Source organism: Zingiber officinale, chromosome 9A, assembly GCF_018446385.1.
Source record: "Zingiber officinale cultivar Zhangliang chromosome 9A, Zo_v1.1, whole genome shotgun sequence".
NCBI classification, from domain to species: domain Eukaryota; kingdom Viridiplantae; phylum Streptophyta; class Magnoliopsida; order Zingiberales; family Zingiberaceae; genus Zingiber; species Zingiber officinale.
In genome coordinates this window covers 93,689,842-93,712,070 of record NC_056002.1, presented here as the reverse complement: position 1 = coordinate 93,712,070, position 22,229 = coordinate 93,689,842, and the positions used below count along the sequence as shown (strand labels likewise).

The following is a 22,229-nucleotide window of genomic DNA, read 5'->3' as shown; positions in this document are numbered from 1 at the left end:
CCTTCACTTAATTATTTCTTATTTATATTAAGTGGAAATTTCCGGCCCAACTTGAATATAAGTTTAATTGTCTCCCTTTCCTTTCAGCACGGCCCTGCTGGGTTCACTTGGTTACCATGGTTCACCATAAGTCGTAGGATCCAATAGATCTTGGGTTCAATTCCCGCGTAGGCTATTTTACGGTCCTATTTATTTTTGCTACTTTTGCTACTCTAAAAATTCCATAAAAATATTCTAAAATTCCAGAAAAATCATAGAATATTTCTAAAAAAAATTTTGAGAATTTTCGGGCGTTACACACGATCTCGACTTAGATATCGGAAATGGATCTAAGCCGGATCGACGCCTAATGTTCCCTTCCCGGGAACGCGTCCTCGCAGTCACTCCCCTCCAGTGACTTACCTTACTTACCTGCCAGACGTCCGGTCAGCCCTTCGACCCGTCTGGACTTCTCGCCAGCTATCCGGTCAGCCCGTTGACCTAGCTGGACTTCTCGCCAAGCGTCCGATCAGCCCGTCGACCCACTTGGACTTCTCGCCAGCTATCCGGTCAGCCCGTCGACCTAGCTGGGCTTCGTGCCAGACATCCGGTCAGCCCGTCGACCTGTCTGGACTTTTCCTACACACTCGATCAGAGTGTTAGACAACAACAGACTAACTTAACCTGATTTGTCATTCATCAAAACTTGGGTTAAATCGTTAGTGCTAACCGCACCAACAATCTCCCCCTTTTTGATGGAATGACAACCTGGTTAAGTTAGTAAAAAACATATGTAAGAAAAAAGCAAGCATTTAAAGGGTTTTTAAGTTAGTTTGTGTTTTCAATTCTGGTTTAGCTAACTTAACCACCTAACCCTCCCCCTTTGTCATTCATCAAAAGAGCAAATGTCAAGTAAGCATAACTACAGACTTCAGACAAAGTAAGAAATTATAAGAAAAGATGTCAAGTTAACTTGGGAGAGTTTAAACTTTTGAAAACTTGTTTAAAGCATTAGCTTTTAGCTTTTAGAAAAATAGCTAAGTTTAAATAGTCTACTTTTCAAACATAAGTTTTCAAAACCAAAATTCCAAAACTAAATTTGAGAAATCTATTTTTCAAAACTGATTATTTTTCAACGAAAAGATTCAGTTTTCAAAATTAAGGATAATGATTTTAAGAAACTTAGTTTGTAAACTTAAGTTTTGAAAAAATCTAATTTCCACAATTTTCAATACCAAAGCAATTTTTAAAACTAATTTTTGTAAAATTTAACTTTTAAATCAAATTGTCAACATTAAGTAAAATCAAATTTTAAGAACTAGACAATTTTCAAAGTGAAGTTAGATTAAATTTAAACTTTACTTTTAGTTTTCAAAGGAGTTTGGTAAAAGTAAGATCATATTTTTAAAATGTTTTTGTAAAATTCGTTTTCCAAAATCAAAGTTCAAACGTACTAGTTTCAAAACCAAAAAAAATTAGTTTTTAAAGAGTAAGAGGTAGTGAAAAAAAATTTCACAATTTTAAATAGGTTGACTTTGAAGAATGATTTTTAAGAAAATAAAATTAAGTTGAAAATTCAATTTGAAAAACTAAAGTAGTTTTATTTCTCCCCCTGAACCTGACATTAAATCAAATGTCTAACCAGATAGTTACTGACTGACTATCAGAGGATAGCAGCTTTCACTTGGTTAGTTAAGTTAAGTTCAACCTTAACTTGATTAATGTATGTTTTGTATTTAACGCCAGACTTATATCGATACACTGAAATAAGCATCTTAAGTCTTAGGCAAGTGACCTATGCATCTCACCCCTTTCTATGTTCGTCAAACACAAGCAAGGTAAGCCTAGGGTTTTGGTGAGATGCTCACAAACTAGTCCTATGGGTACATGCTTTCTAAGGATGTTGAACTAGTCTAAGGCCAAAAAAAATATATTTAAAAATCTAAAAATAGGAAAGTTTTGAAAATAAAACATGTTTAACCTATAATTTGAGAACAATCATTTTGAAAATGTTTTTGAAATTCGAAACTCCTAGTCTATTAGGCACATTCCTAGTTTTCTACGCAAATTGCTAAATTCACTTTCAGGGAATGGTTTGGTGAATATGTCAACTAAGTTTGACTTGGACTCAATGTATTTGAGCTCAATGTCACCTTTAGTAACATGATCCCTAGTAAAGTGATGTCTGATTTCAATGTGTTTGGTTCTTGAATGATGCACTGGATTTTTTTTAAATTGATTGAGCTAATATTGTCAATTAAGACTTTTACATTTGTGATTTTTAAGTTGACATCTTTTAAGGTGTGCATCATCCATAATAATTGAGCTACACATTCTCCTATGGCTATGTATTCTGACTCAGTTGTAGATAGTGCAACACAGTGTTGCTTTCTACTAAACCAGCTAACAAGTGATGGGCCTAGTAGTTGGCATCCACCACTTGTGCTTTTGCGGTCTAATTTACATAATCTGAGTCAGAATATCCTATTAATTCAAAGTTATTGGTCCTAGGATACCAAATTCCTACATTTGTTGTTCCCTTAAGATATCTAAAAATTCTTTTGACTTGAGTCAAATGGGATTCTTTAGCACAGGTTTGGTATCTAGCACATATACTAACTGCAAATAAAATATCAAGTCGGCTTGCAGTTAGGTAAAGTAGACTACCTATTGCACTTCTATAATACCTTAGATCCACTGGTTTTCCATTTGGGTCATTGTCTAAGATTGTGTTTACTGCCATAGGTGTTTTTATTTCTTTCGTATTTTCCATTCCGAATTTTTTAAGTAATTCTTTAGTGTATTTGTGTTGATAAATGTAATTTCCTTCATTTGTTTGTTTGATTTGTAATCCTAGGAAATAGGTCAATTTTCCTACTAAGCTTATTTCAAATTCTTGTTCCATTAGGTTAATAAATTCTTCTAAAAAGTCTGAGTTAGTTGAACCAAATATTATATCATCTACATATATTTGTGCTATCAATATGTCATTATTTACTAATTTAACAAACAAGGTTGGGTCAATTTGACCTTGATTGAATCCTTTGGATGTTAAGTAAGATGTTAGCCTTTCATACCATGCCCTGGGTGCTTGTTTAAGGCCATATAATGCTTTCTTTAACTTAAAGACATAATCAGGGTGTTCTAGATTCTCAAACCCAGGAGGCTGACCTACATAAACTTCTTCTTTTATTAGTCCATTGAGAAAGGCTAACTTAACATCCATTTGATATAGCTTGAATCCCTTATGGGCAGCATAACTTAGTAACATTCTAATGGATTCTAATCTAGCTACTGAGGCATAGGTCTCATCGTAGTCAAGTCCTTCAACTTGACTGGACCCTTTAGCAACTAGCCTGGCCTTATTCCTAGTTATTTCGCCAGTTTCACTTAATTTGTTTCTAAATACCCATTTTGTTTCTATTACTTTCTTATCTTTAGGTGGTGGTACTAGATCTCAAACTTCATTACGCTCAAATTGAGCTAGTTCTTCTTGCATGGCTATGATCCAATCTGGATCAAGTAAGGATTCAGCTACAGTTTTGGGTTCAATTTTTGAAATCAGGGAAATTTGACTTAGGTTCCTAAAGGATGATCTGGTCTGAACCCTTAGGTCTGGGTCACCAATTATTTGATCAGTTGGATGGTTAGGGTTGACTCTTATAGTTCTAGGGGGTTGATTTACTTGAGTGTGTTCATCTTCTTCATTGTCTAGGGATTGATTGGTTTCTTCAGAATTATTAATTTCAATAGGTTGAGGTTGAGTTTGCCCTTGGGTTTCTTCAAATTTTACATTTGTGGTTTCCTCAATTTTTAACGTAATTTTATTATATATTCTGTAACCCCTACTATTTAGAGAATATCCTACAAAGATTCCATTTTCTACTTTAGAGGTAAATTTTCCTAAGTGTTCTCTAGTATTTAAGATGAAGGCTGGACATCCAAATACTTTAAAATATTTTATGTTGGGTTGTTTGTTATAAAATATTTCAAAGAAGGTTTTATTATGTCTTTTATTTAATGTTGTTCTATTTTGCACATAGCAGGCTGTACTAACAGCTTCTGTCCAAAAATATTTAGGTAAGTTGTATTCATTTAACATAGTTCTAGATGCTTCCAGTAAGGTTCTATTTTTTCTTTCTACGATTCCATTTTGTTGGGGGGTTTTTGGACAAGAAAATTCGTGATGATAGCCATTATCAAGACAGAATTTGTTAAAATTATGATTTTTAAATTCTCCCCCGTTGTCACTCCTAATTCTTTTAATTTTAAGATCTTTTTCGTTTTCAATTTGTTTGCAGAAGTTTGTAAAGATTTCAAAAGTTTCATCTTTATGTTTTAAGAATTTTACCCAAGTAAACCTAGAATAATCATCTATTATTACTAAACAGTATAAGTTTCCATTTATGGATTTGACTCCATGGGAGTCGAAAAGGTCTAAATGTAGAAGTTCTAAAATCGAGTTGGTTTGTGGCTGATTGGTTGGTTTGTAAGTGGATTTTGTTTGTTTACCTTGTTGACAAGCATTACATATGGTTGAATCTAGGTTATGTAATTTTGGTAAGCCTCTCACTAGTCCATTTAGTTTGCTTATATTTCTAAAGTTGGTGTGAGACATTCTTCTATGCCATAACCAAGTTTCTTCTTTTTGTGTTAAATAACACTTAATTGAGGAAGTGGTTAAGTTGATAGCATAGATGTTGTCTTTTCTAAAACCTTTTAGGCTTATAGTAGGATTATCTAGATGTTTGATTAAACACTCTGTGGATAGAAATTTAACCTTATATCTAGTATCACACAATTGACTTATACTCAGGAGATTGTATTTAAAATTCTCGACAAGTAGAACATTTGTAATTATAAAATCTATTTTTAATTCAATATTACCTATACCAATTACCTTGAGTTTGCCGTTGTTTCCAAAGGCAACTGTTCCTAAGCTTTTGTAAGTGAGTTGAGTGAACTTGGTGTGATCTCTAGTCATATGTTTGGAGCAACCACTGTCCAAAATTCACTTGATTTCCTACAATGAGTAGGAATTAAGGTTAGTCTTTTAATATTATAATTTTTTAAAGTTAATTTAATAATTTTTAAAGTAGTTTTTAAAGTTAATTTACTTTTAAAATAATTTTTAAAGTTAATTTAATAATTTTTAAAATAGTTTTTAAAGTTAATTTAATTTTTAGAGTTAAAAAAAAATTTTAAAGTTGATTTAATTTAAAATTTTTAAAGTTAATTTAAAATTTAACATAAATTAATCGTAGTTCATTTTAGTTATTTAATTCGAAGTTTAATTTAATTAATTTAATTCAAAATTTAATTTAATTAACTTAATTCAAAATTTAATTAATTTAATTCGAAATTTAATTTTGATCTAATTTGAAATTTAATTTAATTAACTTAATTCGAAATTTTAATCCTTAGTCATCTCACCTGATCTAAGTTTTCAATCAGGGAATCCTATAATTTTGTGAGATGAATTAGATTTTAATTATGGAGTTTGGTTTAACTTGTGTTAGATTCAGGTTTAGCTTTGCTCTCAACAAATAGGCATTCTTCGGATAAACTTCTAAGCTTGGTTAGTCACTTGGACGTCATTAGAAGTAACCAACCTTTCGAGGTTTTCCGAATAGTCCTATCCACGGAGCTTAGTACTAAACCTTGGTCTAACTAGTTAGGATCCATTTAAGGGTAGCTTCGGTCAGTTCTACTTGGCCAAATGCACCAGATCGAAGCCATATCTTTCTAGACATGCGATGCCCAAGCTTCCCTAACGTACTATCATCCAAAAACTTCACCAGTACCATGATTCAAGTTAAACTTGGTATCTTTTTAACTAATCCTAATCACCCTGCCGGGTTAGTTTGTTTGGGTTACCCTATCGGGTAAGTTAGTTTTGGAGGTGCCAGCTATTCTGGAGCCTCCCCCTGAATTATTGGCCTTAAATTTTCGTTTTAGGGTTGTGTCTATTTCTTTTATAGTTATAATTAACTTGGTGATAATTTATATTTTGTTGAGTTTTAAAATGTTTAAATTTTGAATTTTTTGATTTAGGTTTGTATTTTGGTTTTTGATTTGGTTTATTCGAGTTTATATAATATATTTTTTCTTTAGGTATATAATATTGATTAAGTCCTACTTGCGTAGTCAAACACGCTTTCGGAACCCAAGCTTGATTAGTTGATTTGTATTGGGTTATTAATGATTTAAAAGTTTTATTTGAGTTCGATTTGTATCCGAGTCCGGTTTTATTATAACACGCCTTTTGATTATTCAAGATTAAGTCTAGATTTTTTTATCTTGTTGTGAATTTTTCTAGCATTTCTTTTAACTTATTAATTTCTAATTTTAATAATGAATTCTCCTCAAGTGTTAGATCTTGAGTTAGATTTGAATTTTTTATTTGTTCCTTGAGGTTTTGATTTTCCTCAAGGAGTGATTTGTTTTCATTTTCTATTTTAATTAACTTACTATTTAAGCAGGAAATAATTTTTAAAAAAAAATTGTTTAAATTGAGATTTACCTCATCTGGGCCTTCGGAAACGAGTACGGACTGGTGGCTTGATTCGGGTTCGGACTCGTCTTCCGATTTATCTCCCGACTCGTCTTCCATTTCAGTTTCATGGGCCATCAGCGCGAGGTGGCTCTGGTGCTTCTGCTCTTCTACCTCTGATTCGTCCGAAGAGGAGTCGTCCCACATTGCTTTGAGGGCCTTCTTTTTGGTCGGCTTCGGTTTGTCGAATTTCAGTCTTGGGCATTCGTTCTTGTAGTGCCCCTTTTTGTTGCATCCGAAGCAAGTCACATTCTTTTGTTCTGCGAGAGAACTGATCTTTTGAAGGTCCTTTTTGCTGAAGCTCTTTTTTCTCCCGGTGAACATTTTTCTTACCAAGTTCACTAAGTATTCTTCGTCTTCGGAATCTTGACCGGAATCTTCTTCAGATTCAGACTTGCTCTTCTTTTCTTTGGATGAGCCTGCAAATAAAGCAATACCTTTCTCGGCTCCAACATTAGTTTGTTCATGTAATTCTAACTCACAAAAAAGCTTGTCTAATTTTAACTTAGATAGATTTTTCGAAATTTTGTAGGCATCTACGATCGATGCCCACAAGCTATTACGAGGAAAGGCATTTAGTGCGTACCTTATTAAATCTTTGTTTTCCATCTAGTGGCCTATCGCGTGGAGTCCGTTGAGGACGTCCTTGATCCTCGCGTGCAGTTGACTTGCCGTTTCCCCTTCCTGCATTTTTATATTAAATATTTTATTTAAAAGTAGGTCTCTTTTTGTTACCTTTGCGTCGCTCGTTCCTTCGTGCAGCTCGATCAGTTTGTCCCATAATTCTTTAACGTTCTGATGCGGGCTGACCCGATTCAGCTCTTCTCATATTAGGCCGTAGTGTAGCGTGTTGATTGCCTTGTTTTCTGTTGATGCCTTTTTCCTCATGTATGGAGTCCACTGTTCCGGGTCTAGTGGATTTCCGGAGTTGTTGACTGGAGTTCGGTACGCCTTTATGACGCTGAATCATTGATCGTAGTCTGTCTTTAGGTACACCTCCATTCTTTTCTTCCAGTACGAGAAGTCATCCCCGTTGAATAGGGGAGGACGTACTGTGCTAAAGCCTTCTAGTTGAGACATCCTGTACACAAGTAAACAACGAAAAAGAATATCCCAAGACTTGGTCTTGGATTAGCAGTGCGGGAAAAAATAATAGGAGTATCTAAATTGGTGTTGCACCAATTTAGATTTAATTGCAACGAAGAAGAAATTTCCAAATTAATAATAATATCATATTAGAACTAAGCGTAAAACTGAAAACAAAAAGACAAAATAAAAGTTAATATTTTCACCCTCTGTCTGATTGGTGGTTGCACCAAATCAGAGCGGTACCTACTCTGATACCACTTGTTGGACCGTGAGATTCGATAAAGGGGGGGGATATCGATAAAAAATTGTTCGAGTATAAACACAGCGGAAATAAAAGGACAATGCTAACACAAGCTGGTTTTACTTGGTTCGGAGCCTGTGTCGACTCCTACTCCAAGGCCCGCACACAAGGGTGCTTTCGGTGGACAATCACTAGCAGTTCGAAGATTCTTACAAATTAAAGTACAGGAATGCTAATGAAAATACCGACAGGAATTTAATAAAAAGGAAAGGAGCGTATTGTCGGAGCTTTGTTAGTGTCGCAGGAGCGCAGAGCAGTAGAGCAAGCAGTAGAAGACTTTCTTTTCGTTGTTGTTATGAAGCTCCCCTCTGACCCTCCTTTTATATGAGGCTCGGGGCGCTCCGGATCCCTTCCGGGCGCCCTGGTGGGACGTGGCAGGTCCAACCAACAAGTTCCACGTGGCTACGCGCGAGTTTGGATAAAACTTACCTCCGGGCGCCCGGATCCCTTCCGGGCGCCCGGATCCCTTCCGGGCGCCCGGACCTCCTATTTCCAGGAACTCCTTCTCCTGCAAAATAGAGTTAGTCCGAGGCAAATATATATCCTGTAAAACAGATTGTTAGCACAATTAAGTTCAACAAAGTAATAGAAAAAAGTATGACTTAGATTCCGTCTTTCCGAGACCGGAATCTAGTCACGATCTCGACTTAGATATCCGAAATGGATCTAAGCCGGATCGACGCCTAATGTTCCCTTCCCGGGAACGCGTCCTCGCAGTCACTCCCCTCCAGTGACTTACCTTACTTACCTGCCAGACGTCCGGTCAGCCCTTCGACTCGTCTGGACTTCTCGCCATCTATCCGGTCAGCTCGTTGACCTAGTTGGACTTCTCGCTAAGCGTCTGGTCAGCCCGTCGACCTACTTGGACTTCTCGCCAGCTATCCGGTCAGCCCGTCGACCTAGTTGGGTTTCGTGCCAGACATCCGGTCAGCCCGTCAACCTGTCTGGACTTCTCCTGCACACTCGATCAGAGTGTTAGACAACAACAGACTAACTTAACCTGATTTGTCATTCATCAAAACCTGGGTTAAATCGTTAGTGCTAATCGCACCAACAATATATATATATATATATATATATATATATATATATATAGAGAGAGAGAGAGAGAGAGAGAGAGAGAGACCATGAGGTCGAAATCTCACCACCAGACGGGGTCATTCACATACACGAGAAGGGGAAACAAAAGAACTTCGTCTGCCCACCAGAGGGGTCGTTCACACACAGCAGCAATTACTTGACTAGCCTCCAAAGTTTTTAGTTTTTATGGAGGGTGCTTTTGAGATATTTTATGATAACAAAAATAAAACTATTGAGATACTTAATATCAACAAAATTTGAAATGCATTTTTTTTTTAAAAAAATAAGACATTAAATCTTGAAATCTTATCTTTATTTTTTTAAAAAAAAATTATATTTATTATTATTGTTGTAATCAAACAAATTAATATGACAATTAGTAAGATCAATTTGAGCTAGAAATATTTATTTTATGGGTTGTTCACCTTGCTTATTATTATATTATTGTAAACTATCTATGGTAGTTTTTCTATCATACTCAATGCTGAAAATCATTTGATTTTTAACATGTAGATAGATTTTAAAAATAAAGAATATGTCAATAATACAAGTATAATTTCTAAAGTAAAATATAATCTACAATAACAATTATCAAAACATTACCCATAGGTACCACAATCCAAGTTACATCTCCATAAATAATGTCCATCAATACCAAATTATTTTCCATATTCTAGTTCTTCAAGCATACCATCAATACTAAGAAATAGCAATGCATAAACAAAATATAGTTATTCACTCTGAAACTATAGATAACTCGGTGGAAATTGAACCTAAATTAGGTTTTGTTATTGTAGCTGAATCCCCTGATGAAAAGAAGGGTCTGGGTGGAATTGGAAGACTATCAACATCATCAACTTCTAACATATCAATAACTTTTGTCATGGTTGGTCTATCAGTTGGTCTTAGTTGAATACACCACAATCCAACTATTGCTAGTTTCTTCTCTAAGTTTTGTATCTCAAACTCATTGTCAATTTCAACCTCTTGCGGTTGAGTTAATTTATCATAAATCCATGATGGATAGTAAACTCGGCTTGAATTCATTGCAAGAGGATCCACATTTCTTCGTCTTCCAGCCATTTCCAATAGTAGCATCCCAAAACTGTAAACATCTGATTTGAATGAGATTTTTCCAAAGCTTCGAGATACTAACTCTGGAGCAATATAGCCGATTGTCCCCCTTGTAGCACTAATGGATACTAGAGCATTTGTCTTTGGGTATAATTTTGCAAGTCCAAAGTCAGAGATTTTTGGAGTGAAATTATGATCTATAAGTATATTATGAGGCTTGATGTCAAAGTGTAGAATCTGCATATCACATCCTTGATGCAAGTAATCGATGCCCCGTGCAATACCAATTGCTATTTGAATGAGTTTTTCCGAGGCAAACAAGTGACCATTGGTTCCATTGGGAGCAAAAATGTACTTGTCAAGTGAGCCATTAGGCATGTACTCGTAAACCAAAGCTCTCTTGGATCCGTCGGAGCAATATCCAACTAGTCGGACGACATTCACATGATGAATCCTACCTATTGTAGAAACTTCATTGATGAAGTCATCACCATTGCATTTGGAGTTGACTAACATTTTAACTGCAACAAAATGACCCCCTATAAGTTCCCCTTTGAAGACTGAACCAAAGCCTCCTTGGCCGAGCTTATCTCTAAAATGCCTTGTGATTGCTATGAGTTCAGAGTAGGCATATCTTGTCGGCATCAGCGTTTGCTGGCGTCGAAGAAACTTTTCTACAAGATCAACTGAGACTTGCCTGTTCCATAGTCTGTAACCAAGCGAGAACAAAACTATCATAGGCGCTATGACTAATCGGCCCAGTATCAAGAAAACTGCGTACAGAAAAAAAAAAACAAGTGTTATTTTCAGATACATGGACTGGGTTGGAGAGAGGGTCATAAATGTACCTAGAAAGGACTGCACAATCTGGATTAATACCACCACAGCAATTGTTAATCGAGTAGTCAAAATGTTTTCGTTTTTCTCTCCTATGCAAGATGCAAAGTCTATCTCACTTCTGACGAGGGAGAAAACTCGCAAGAGGATGTGTTTGCTTCTTATTCGTTCAAAGAACTGTCTGCATGAGATTAGTTAAAAAATGGAGTCAGATAGCTGTATGCAATTTGAAAAAAGAAAAATTAACCCAACAAGGTGATGTTTCTACAGTCTATCCAATATTCATAATGGAAGACATTTTTTTGCATATGTGTTCAGTAAAGGAAAATATAAAAATAGCATTCTCAAAGTTTAAATTTGTCCCAAGAGTTGCACAGCTACGAAAGGTCTCTGTTTTCACCATTTAAGCAATTCTATTGTAGCACAAAGTTTCATGGAAGGGAGTGGATCACTAGTTGATTAGCAACTTGGAATGGAAAGATGAGAATGACAAAGCGTTCATTAAATTACCTTTTGAATCCACTCAGACATCGGCTGAATAATGTGGGTCCGATATAGTTATAGGTCGATGATTCCAAACCTAAATCAAATCCCTCTTTTAGAATGTGAAACGCATCCCTTGCTGTGGATCTTGTCGCTGGAATCATCGACATAAATTGACATGATGGATAGAGGTGTGACAATCTGTATCCGTCAGATGCAAAAACGACGTAGACGAAAAAAGTGTTGTTGTTGCTCAAGCAAGGAACAAGCCGATACAAACTCTGGCCCTCGATTCTTCGCGTACAATTAATGAAACTTGCCCACAAATCATATGGGCCACTATAGCCAGACCTTGAAAAATAGGAGGGCGACAAGGATTGGGAAGGGAGGCCACAGCTTCCATTTGCAAACTTCGGATCCACCAAGCTGATGCGGTGGGATACGTTCGATATCTCAGTGAAGAATTTGTACGATATATCAGTGGCGTTTTCGTACAATACCCGAGTGATCAAGTAGTGAGTGGAGCCAATGGGCATGGTGGATTTGTTGCCGTCGCAGGTGAGCTCGAACCTCCTATCCCCACACTGAGGCGGATCAGTTGTTCGACGATATGGGTAGCTGAAATTGAGGATCAGACCGCAAGAGAATGGAGCACATGTTTCTTGGCTCCGCTGCTGCTGCTGCTGCTGCTGCTGCTGATGCTGCCCCGTAGCTGTAACCGCAGCCTGGGACAGTTGGAGGAAGAGTAGCGGCAGAAGCAGAGCGTAGAAGCTGCGCCATGATGCTTTGCAGGCCATGACAATGCAAAGGGAGCGAGAGCTGTTCTTGGCATATGTCTTCTCCATCTACCTCAAGGGAATCTACAACAATTGGAAGTTGATCTGCAGGCAATCACGTTTACTTGTCAGTCAAAGTCAACTTGTAGCGAATGTTGTCTGCGTGTCGTGCCAGGCACTTCAAGCAAGCGAGGAATCAAGGACAATAATGTCAATGCAATATCCTAGATTCAACCTGCAAGTCCATTTTTGGAATTTAATTACCACTTGAAAATCAAAGTCCTTGTCGACTCAAATTTCTGGGAATTTACAAACAGTGTGAATTTCCACAATGATGATGACAATACGGTGTCGAAAATTAAATCTAAATTAATTATGAGACAAAGTCATTGTTGACCTTGACTTCCCGACACAAGTTGTAAGCTTCCTCTTTTAAGTCCCAACTGGAATGGGATGCTTTTTCAGTTTTCACCTCCCCTATCCTCCCTTAATCTAATTTCACCGGCCATGAATGGCCTACTGATCTACCCATATTCACTCTGCCTTCTCCTACTGCTACTTCTCCATGCTAATTCCAAAGCCATTCATATTTTGCCTCAGGATCTCGAGGGGGAGGAGAGAGAGGAGTTTATCAAAGATTGCCAAACGAATTCCCCCTGCGGAGGAATAGATATCAGATATCCCTTTCGCCTGATCAACTCGACTCCTATGTACTGCGGCGTTCAGGGTTTGGAGGTCTCATGTTCAGCTGCCGGTGATGCCACCATCAAGCTTCCTCGTTTAGGGCCCTGCAAGATCGTCCACTTTGATACTGATTCAGTTAAAATCAAATTATTAGGGGATGAATGGGCTCAGTGTCCGCTGCAAAAGCTCAGCTCCATCATTCCCACCGGCTTATTTTACCATGACTACGAGCATGACAACGGTTATGATTATATGCTGGTGAACTGCTCGAGTGAAACAGCAACAGATCCGGAATGGATCACCGGACCCATCCCGTGCCTCGGCAATGGAAGTCAAGGGGAGTGGATTTATGTAGCGAAGCTTGAGGCTTCCATGGACCAGCTTCCGTCAGGATGCGTGAGCACTGGAATTGGTGGTAATATCGAATATTATGCAGGTGGACCGACGTTTGGAGATCAGGTTCAGGGATTCAATCAAATGCTACAGATGGATGTATCTCTTAATATTCCAGAATGGGAGATGTGCAGAGACTGCCATGAAGAAGGAAAGCAATGTGGATTTAGCCGCAGAAGAAACCAAACTGCCTGCTTAGCGAGGCGCCATGGTAATCTTCGTTCCATTAATGTTCTCACGTTCCTTTTATATTGTCCGACATTTTATTATCAGAGATTTAAAAAAAAAATACTGAATTTATAAACTAAATTAAGATTTATCAGTTAAGCCATACTGCCGACTTTAACAGTCAAGCCGAGCTATTAAGTTATTAGGCATATTGCTACTTCGTATTGCCGAGTCAAAGCAATATTGTGAGAGTCGACAGTCGGAGTCGCTAAGTTGGGAAAGACATTTGCTGAGAGAGATACTGAGACATGTTCTCAATATAGTTTCCTTAAAATATTTTCGTCCGATCTATGGCTGTGCTCGAGATTTTCTCGGGTTGTCTTTTTCCCATAATACAACGGCAGAACCACATACACAACCAAGCACTGGTTATTTATGGTGAATTGAGAATGCATCCGAGTACTATCATGATTAGTTCAATAAAGTAAATGCACGACTAAGAGGAAATAATTGGAACGAAGGTGGAGAAATTTTTTTACATTCGTTTTTGCTTCTCCCCTTCTTGCTTTGCTCACAGCCTACTTTAGCTGTAATGAATGACCGAATTATGACTATTCAATGCTAGCTAGGTTTAATGTCGTCATTATTGTAGAAATATTATGAAATCTTCCTTAATGGATTTAATGCTAGTCATTATTGTCGAGATGTTATGGAATCACCATTAATAGATTTAATGTCAGCCATTAATTTCAGATTAATGCTTCTGTTACACTTTTGAGCAGGTACCAAAAAGATATTCAAATAGCAAAACGTTGGTTCATTCGCTTAGATAAATTTTGCCACCAATCCGGCATTTGACGAACCCAGGTCGTGATTGCACATGAGTTAACTTAGTTCAGTGTAAATCCATACCCTAGATTTATATCCCCCACGCACCCCCGTGTAAGAGAACCTCTTCCCATGCATTTGTAATATCATCAATGCATGTTTAACAATATAAACCAACATAATGCATTGAAACTCCCAATGTGGAACTAAACTATACACAAAGGAGTTTCTTTCTTCCTTTCCATCTCATTTTCCATTCACATTTCTAATAATCTCCCATATGAATGGAAATAGGGTATGTGATAGCATTTAATAGTTGGGTCTAGTATAAGACAGGTAGGTTTTACCTTTTGAACTTTTCCTTGTGAAGATATGTTTGCTTATTGACTGACAATAGACACGATGTTCTTAAACTGTTCTACCGTCTATGTAAGCATTCTCATATCTCACAAGGACTTTCCCTAATACAACTTAGTTCTTATGAGTGTGTTTGTTCTTGGCCATAAATACGTCTGATTTTGTGAGAAACTCTAAGAATTGTATATATAATTCTCTTCGAAGTGACCCAATTTTTTTATCACATAGGTAATTTCTTAAGAGTATTCTATATTACTCTACTGGATCATTAAAAGTCGTGTGTTTAATCTTTATCCTTCATTGATATATTGGGTCATTCCCCCATAGTGAGCAACTTTGTTGGTGCAGTTAGGTTGTCCCTTTGAACCCAATTATTGGGATCTCTAGTTTGTATAGGTTGGATTTTCTTTGCAGCAACATTTTTCATCGGCATCAAGTTTATCCCTCTTGATGAACTTACAACTGACTCTTTGTTTAATCCTTTGGTTAATGGATCTGCTAGGTTATCCTTTGACTTCACATAGTCAACAGTGATAACTCCCGTTGAGAGTAGTTGTCTAATGATATTATATCTATGACGTATATGTCCAGACTTACCATTATACAGATAGCTCTATATATGACTAATTACTGCTTGACTATTGTAATGTATGTAAATTATCGGCACTGGTTTTAGCCATCTAGGAACATCTTCTCAAAATTGTCATACTCATTTAACCTCTTCACCACATTTGTCAAGAGCTACAAATTTAGATTCCATCGTGGATCTAATTATTACCGTTTTCTTAGAAGATTTTTATGAAATAACTACACTTCCCAAACTGAATACATATCTACTAGTAGACTTTGAGCCTTTCATATTGATATCCAATTTACATCATTGTATCCTTCGATCACAACAGGATATCTCGTATAGTGTATTCCATATTCATGAGTATTCCTTAAGTACCTCAATACTCTTGTTATCTCTTTCTAGCACTCAACACGAGATTACTCATATATCTACTCAGTTTACTTACTGCGTAGGCTAAGTTTGATCATGTATGATTCATCAAGTGCATCAGACTTCTAATCACTCAAAAGTACTCTATCTGAGAGATATTTTTTCCTTGATTCTTCGATAGACGTTGACTTGTATCTATCATCGTTTGTGTCAATGCAATATCACCCTTAGTGAATTTTTCAAGAATCTTGTCCACGTATTATGACTGACTAAGAACAAGTCCTTTTGCTATTTTAAGAATTTTGTCTTTTATGTCAAATCTTGAGTTCAACATATCTTTAGTAGATTTAATTATTTTATCATTAATTCCAATGATAAGTATATCATCTACATATAGGCACAAGATGACAAAGTCATTCTCTGTGACTTTCATGTAGACAGATTTATCATATTCATAGATTTTGAATCCACATTCAAAGTTTTAATTCCGTTGCTTCGGTGCTTGTTTCAAGCCATACACCAACTTCACCAATCTATAAACCTTATTTTTCTACCCTGACATAGAAAATCCTTCAAGTTGTTCCAAATAAATTTTCTCTTCTAAATCTTCTTTTAGAAAGACTGTCTTTACATCCATATAATGTATTTCCAGATGTCATAGAGTGACAATAGTCAACAACACTCTAATAGAAATTATTAACGACATCAAAGAATACGTATCAAAGTAATCAAGACATTCTTGTTGTTGATATCATTTGATAACAAATCTGGCATTGCATTTATCAATCGTGTCATCTGATTTAATTTTCTTCTTGAAGATCCACTTGCATCTTAGTGATTTGTTTCCCTGAGAAAGATTCACAAGTTCCCAAGTTTGATTTTGTATGATAGAGTCTATCTCAAATACAATTGCATCTTTCTATTGATGTTCATCAGAAGAGCTTATTGTTTCTGAGTAACTGTGGGGCTTCTTTTCCAATTTGAAAGTGATAAAATTCATTCCATAAATTTTTTCCACTCGAGATCTTTTGCTTCGTCTGAGCTCAACCTCAATTGGTTCATCATCATCTTTTTCTTCTTGTGTTTCATATGCCCATTTTGAGGGGCTAGCTTCCTCTCGGGTCATATACTGAAATACATGCTAAAAAAATGAGACATTTCTTAATTCTATTATTGAATTCTTATGTATATCCAGTATTTGTGATTCATACACAAAAAATTGAAACACACTGCTATTATATGCATATCTAATAAATATTCAATCAACAGTTTTTGGTTCTATCTTAATTCTTTTCGGATCATACACCAAAACTTTTGCAAGGCACCCCTATATTCACAAATATTATAAGATAGTTGTCTTCCATTTTACAACTATAAGGGCTCTTATTTATTTTCTTTTGGGGTATTTTATTTAAAAGGTAATTAGTTGTTAATATGGCTTCCCCCACATAAACTCTGGTAGTCCAGAGCTTAATAGAAGAGCATTCATCATCTGTTTTAGAGTTTGATTCTTTCGTTCAACAACTTTATTTTGCTGAGGAGTATAAGGAGTTGTTGTTTCATGCTTGATTCTATATTTAGTACACAACTCAATCAATGGTAAAACATATTCATCAGCTCGGTCACTTCGAACCACCTTAATCTTTTTATTAAGTTGATTTTCAACCTCATTCTTATAGAGAATAAAATTCTTTATAGTTCAATCCTTACTTTTGAAAAGATACATATAACAGTATTTTGTGTTATCATCTACAAAATTGATGAAGTATTTATTCCCCTCATGTGTTGGTGTACCTTAAAGGTCACACATGTCAGTGTGAATTAAGCCGAGCGGTTCACTGTCCTTTCAACATGATGAAAAAATAACCTTGTTATTTTTACTTCAACACAAATTTCACACTTGTGTTTTGGATTAAGGTGGAATGTTGGCATGCTTTGCATGTTAATTAATCTACGTAACACATCATAGTTAACATATCATAGTCTACTATGCCACAAACACAAAGGCTCAAGGATATAAATGGAAGAATTTGCAATTTTATTAACCTTAGGCGTAATCGCCATTACACTGAACTTAAACAACCCATCGGTTTCATAACCCTTTCCTAAAAATATTTCATTTTTGGATAGAGCAACTCTATTTGATTCAAAAATAATGTGGTAGTCATGCTTGCTTAACAGTGATATGGACACTTGATTCTTCCAAATCTTCGAAACATGCAACACATTTTTGAGATTTAACTCTTTGCCTAAGGTCAGTTTCAGCACCACTTTTTCTCGGCCCATGATGTCAGAGGTTGTTGAGTTCCCTATTAACAATTTCTCTCTATTTTTGATTTCTTCAAAATTGTGGAGTAGCTCCTTGTTGCAGTAGATATGTTTGGTGGCACCGGTATCAATCCACCATTGCTGCAAGTTTTAACCCACTAGGTTCAATTTGGAGATCGCGGTGCAGAGGTTGTTCATATCCAGTCCCTCGTTAAGGTTGACTTCCTGCTTCTTCTTCAATTTTCTATATTTTAAAAATTTATAACCGACTCGGTCATAGTTGAAGCACTTCTCAGAGAACTTTTTTTGCTTATACGTCCTCTAGGTCCCATCTTAAAAGACTTGAGATTCTTTCATTTTGAGTTTTGACCGTGTTCGACCATGTTGGCTTTTACAATAACTTGAGAGAACAACTTTCTCTCTGAACTCTTGTTGTATTCTTCGATGTGAAGTCTAACGACGAGTTCCTCCACATTCATATCATTCCTCTTATGCTTCAAGTAATTCTTGAAGTCCTTTCAATTGGGAGGTAGCTTCTCAATGATTACTGCCACTTGGAAGGTTTCACTTAGAACCATACCTTCCGAGTGAAACTTGTGTAGGATCACCTGAAGTTTCTGGACTTGGTTGACCACTGTATTGAAGTCCACCATCTTGTAGTCCAAGAATCATCCCATAATGAATTTCTTGGCTCCCGCAGCCTTCATCTTGTACTTCTTGTCCAAGGGCTCTCACAACTCTTTAGCCATTCTCTTTGTGCTATACACAACGTATAGCGAGTCCTCAAGGCAGTTGACGATATAGTTTTAGCAAAGAAACTTTGAATGAGTTTATGCCTCTATTGCACTAATGGTTTGAACATCAACATCCTTAGCATGCTTGAGAGGGTCCTCGGTCAAGAACCGAGCCAGATTGAGCGTGATCAAGTAGAAGAGTATCTTCTATTGCTACCTCTTGAAGTTCAATCCAGTGAATTTCTCTGGTCTTTCCCCATAATTGATTGGAACATTTCCAATCGGAGTGGATGGAGCCTTAATGTGATGAATCTATTGCACCTCAATACTTTTTGTGATCATCTCAATTGAAATAAATCTCTTTTAAGATTGTTGGACAATCTTTGCGAGAAATTTTGGAAAAATACTAAATTTACAAATTAAATTTAGACTTATCTGTTGAGATGACTTTAGTAGATAATCTTAGGCTGTCAGCCTTGAAAGTCAGACCGAGCTGCTAGGTTCTCAGGAATATTGTTGTTTCGTATCACTGAGTTTGAAAGCAGAATCACCAAGTTGGGAGTCGGGAGTCGAAATATGAGTTGGGAGTCGGAGCCGTCGAGGCGGGAAAGGAATTTGCCTAGGGAGATGCCGAGGCTTGCGCTCAACTATTCACCCCACCTTTGGCTGTGCTTCGAGGTTCTCTCAGGTCGTCGATTCCCCAGGATACAATGGTAAAACTACTCATACAACCAAGGATTGATTGCTGATGGTGAACTTAGAATGCATCCAAGTACTATCACGAGTATTTTAGCCAATCGAATGCACGAATGAGAGGAAAGAATCAAGAACAAAGGTGGAGGAATTCTTTTGCTTCTCCACTTCCTACTTTTGCTCACGACCTCCTTTTATAAGAGGGCTCACTCATGGTTGTAATGAATAGCTGAGTTATAGTCATTCAATGCTAAGTTTAATGCCAACCATTATTATCGAGATGTTACGGAATCATCATTAATGGATTTAATGCCGACCGTTAATTTCATATTAATGCTTCCGGTACACTCTTAAGCAGGTAGTAAAATGAGATTCAGGTGATAAAATGTTGGTTCATTAGCTTGAACAAATTTTGTCTCGATTTGTTTGACATTTGATGCGCATAGGTCATGCTTGCACATAAGTCAACTTGATTCAGTGTAAATCCGGACTTTGGATTTGTGCTCCCTACACACCAAAGAGAACTTCTCCCTATGCATTTATTCATATCATCAATACATATACAACAATATAAACTAACCATAGTATATTAAAACTTATAATATAGAACTAAACTCGTACACAAAAAAAAACAAGACTTCATCCTTTCGACCTCCTTTTCCATTGCCATTTCTAACATATATTTTGTCAATAACATATCAGAAATATATTAAGGTACCGTTATCATTTAACTTTTTCAACAAATTGATCGAACGTTTTCTTTAATTTCTAGAAAATATTAAGACCATACATCTTCCTGATGATCGTTGCGCAAATTAACATTACAAAAAGGTGTTTTACTATTCTGGTTTTGCCATGTTATTGATTTGGACTAAAATTTTAAACCAATTTAAAGAAAAAAAAATAACTTCAAAAGTAGCACATCTTTAGATAAAACAGAACTCCCTGCCTTCGTTATGTAATACTATTTGGATGAAAAAAATAAATCATTATTAATTGTTTGTTTTCCTTTATTTGACAGAAACAACAAACATTGGGCGCATAGTTGAAGATTTAGTTGGTGAGTCCTTGTGCCACTTTAAAATTATATTCTTGAATAAAAAATTTGAGAAAATAAATTCTACAGTCCATTAGAACTAAATATAGATTTTATAATATTACTAATTCAATCTCTTTATTGATTCTTTCTATAAAAAAAGTCTTTTGAATGATTCGTTTCTATGCAGGAACATTTATAGGTGGTCTTGTAGTTGTAGGTGGTCTTGTAGTGGCATTAACATCTCTTATTATATTGTTTATATTAAAGAAGAAGTCCCAAAAGGATGAAGAAATTCGTTTCAAGGTAGAACATTTTCTTGCAACATATGGTGATGCACAACCAACTCGATACTCTTTTTCTGATATTAGAAAGATCACAATGAGATTCAAGAATAAGTTAGGGCAAGGTGGATATGGAAGTGTGTACAAGGGAGAGCTTTCGAATGGTATTCCGGTAGCAGTTAAGATGCTCGAGAGTTCAAAAGGGGAAGGTCAAGAATTCATAAATGAAGTTGCAACCATTGGAAGGATTCATCATATTAACATTACTCGCTTGTTGGGATTTTGCACTGAACGATCAACTCGTGCTCTCATCTACGAGTTCATGCCAAATGAATCCTTAGAGAAGTATATTTTCTCAAGACAAGACAAAGGAAGCAACAAATCATTGAGCATGGAGAAATTGTTGAACATTGCAATAGGCATTGCTCGAGGCATTGAGTATTTACATCAGGGATGTGAACAACGTATTTTGCATTTTGATATTAAGCCACATAACATTCTATTAGATTATGATTTAAATCCAAAGATTTCAGACTTTGGACTAGCAAAACTTTGCTCAAGGGATATTAGTATCGTGACAATGACGGTTGCTAGAGGCACAATGGGATATATTGCTCCTGAGATGTATTGTAGGAATTTCGGGACGGTGTCATATAAATCTGATGTCTATAGTTTTGGTATGCTGTTGTTGGAGATGATAGGAGGCCGAAAAAATCATGATCCTGAAATAGGAAGAGAGAGTGAGATTTATTATCCAGAATGGGTGTATGATCGACTAGTTGAAAGACAAGACTTGGTAATGACAATGAAAATGGAGCAAAATGATGGAGAAATATTACAAAAACTCTCTAAGGTGGCTTTATGGTGTATTCAATGGAGTCCAACTGAAAGACCTACCATGACTAGAATTCTTCATATGCTTATAGGGAGCTCAGAAGAAGTGCACATGCCTCCTAAGCCATTTGTCTCCCAACACGAATCATGATTATGCTAATTAATAAATGTGTCAAATATGTAAGTTCTCTCCTTTTGTGTGTAAGTTCTAAGTGACTTATGGTACACATGAAATTTGATCATTTCTAAATTCAACTGTAACAATACAATCCTTCATATCGTAGTGAATATATTCTATGTTGAAGTAGAGGAGAGAATTGGCAAGAAGACAACTCTTTATTTGCCTTTTTTCTATTCTTGAAAATAAAGCATGACATTATGACTTATTAATACTTCTCCATAACTACACAATTTGTAGGCTTGTAAAGCTAACATATAGTATTCATTGTCTTGTTGATTAAGCTGTTTGTGTTGTATATAGGTTTTCATGGAGATGCATATGCTTTATCACTTCTTCATGTGTTTGTCTAAATGCATAGATTAGCAAATCTCATTGTTTTTCTACATACAGCAAGGTTATGCCAATTGGTTCACTGCCCACCAAGTTGTCCTCTCCTCATGTAAGAGTTGTGGCTTGTGGCATTCCAATTCCCATATTGGTAGTGGAAAGTGATTTAAGTTGACATTACTTTGAAGAGAGGAGTTAAAGATGAATGAGGGAGAGAACAACAGCCTATCTATTTAAAAGAAGAAAATTTTAATTTGTTCATGGGGTAATGAGTAGGATGTCTTCTCAATTTATCAGATATTTAAATATTGAGTTTTAGTTTTAATA

At 36.2% G+C, this 22,229-nt stretch overlaps 2 protein-coding genes across 2 annotated transcripts; one reads left to right on the top strand and one right to left on the bottom strand.

The window, feature by feature from the left end:
- Window positions 1-9,621: 9,621 nt before the first annotated feature.
- Window positions 9,622-12,316, bottom strand: LOC122021601 (rust resistance kinase Lr10-like). Its single transcript, XM_042579737.1, has 3 exons — window positions 11,424-12,316; window positions 10,925-11,094; window positions 9,622-10,849 (listed from the first exon to the last, which is right to left on the bottom strand). Exons 1-3 carry the CDS (start codon window positions 12,239-12,241, stop codon window positions 9,738-9,740), a joined length of 2,100 nt encoding a protein of 699 aa, XP_042435671.1. The 5' UTR covers window positions 12,242-12,316; the 3' UTR covers window positions 9,622-9,737.
- On the top strand, window positions 12,298-21,785 carry LOC122021602 (rust resistance kinase Lr10-like). Its single transcript, XM_042579739.1, has 3 exons — window positions 12,298-13,460; window positions 20,262-20,300; window positions 20,467-21,785. Exons 1-3 carry the CDS (start codon window positions 12,626-12,628, stop codon window positions 21,543-21,545), a joined length of 1,953 nt encoding a protein of 650 aa, XP_042435673.1. The 5' UTR covers window positions 12,298-12,625; the 3' UTR covers window positions 21,546-21,785.
- Window positions 21,786-22,229: the final 444 nt, after the last annotated feature.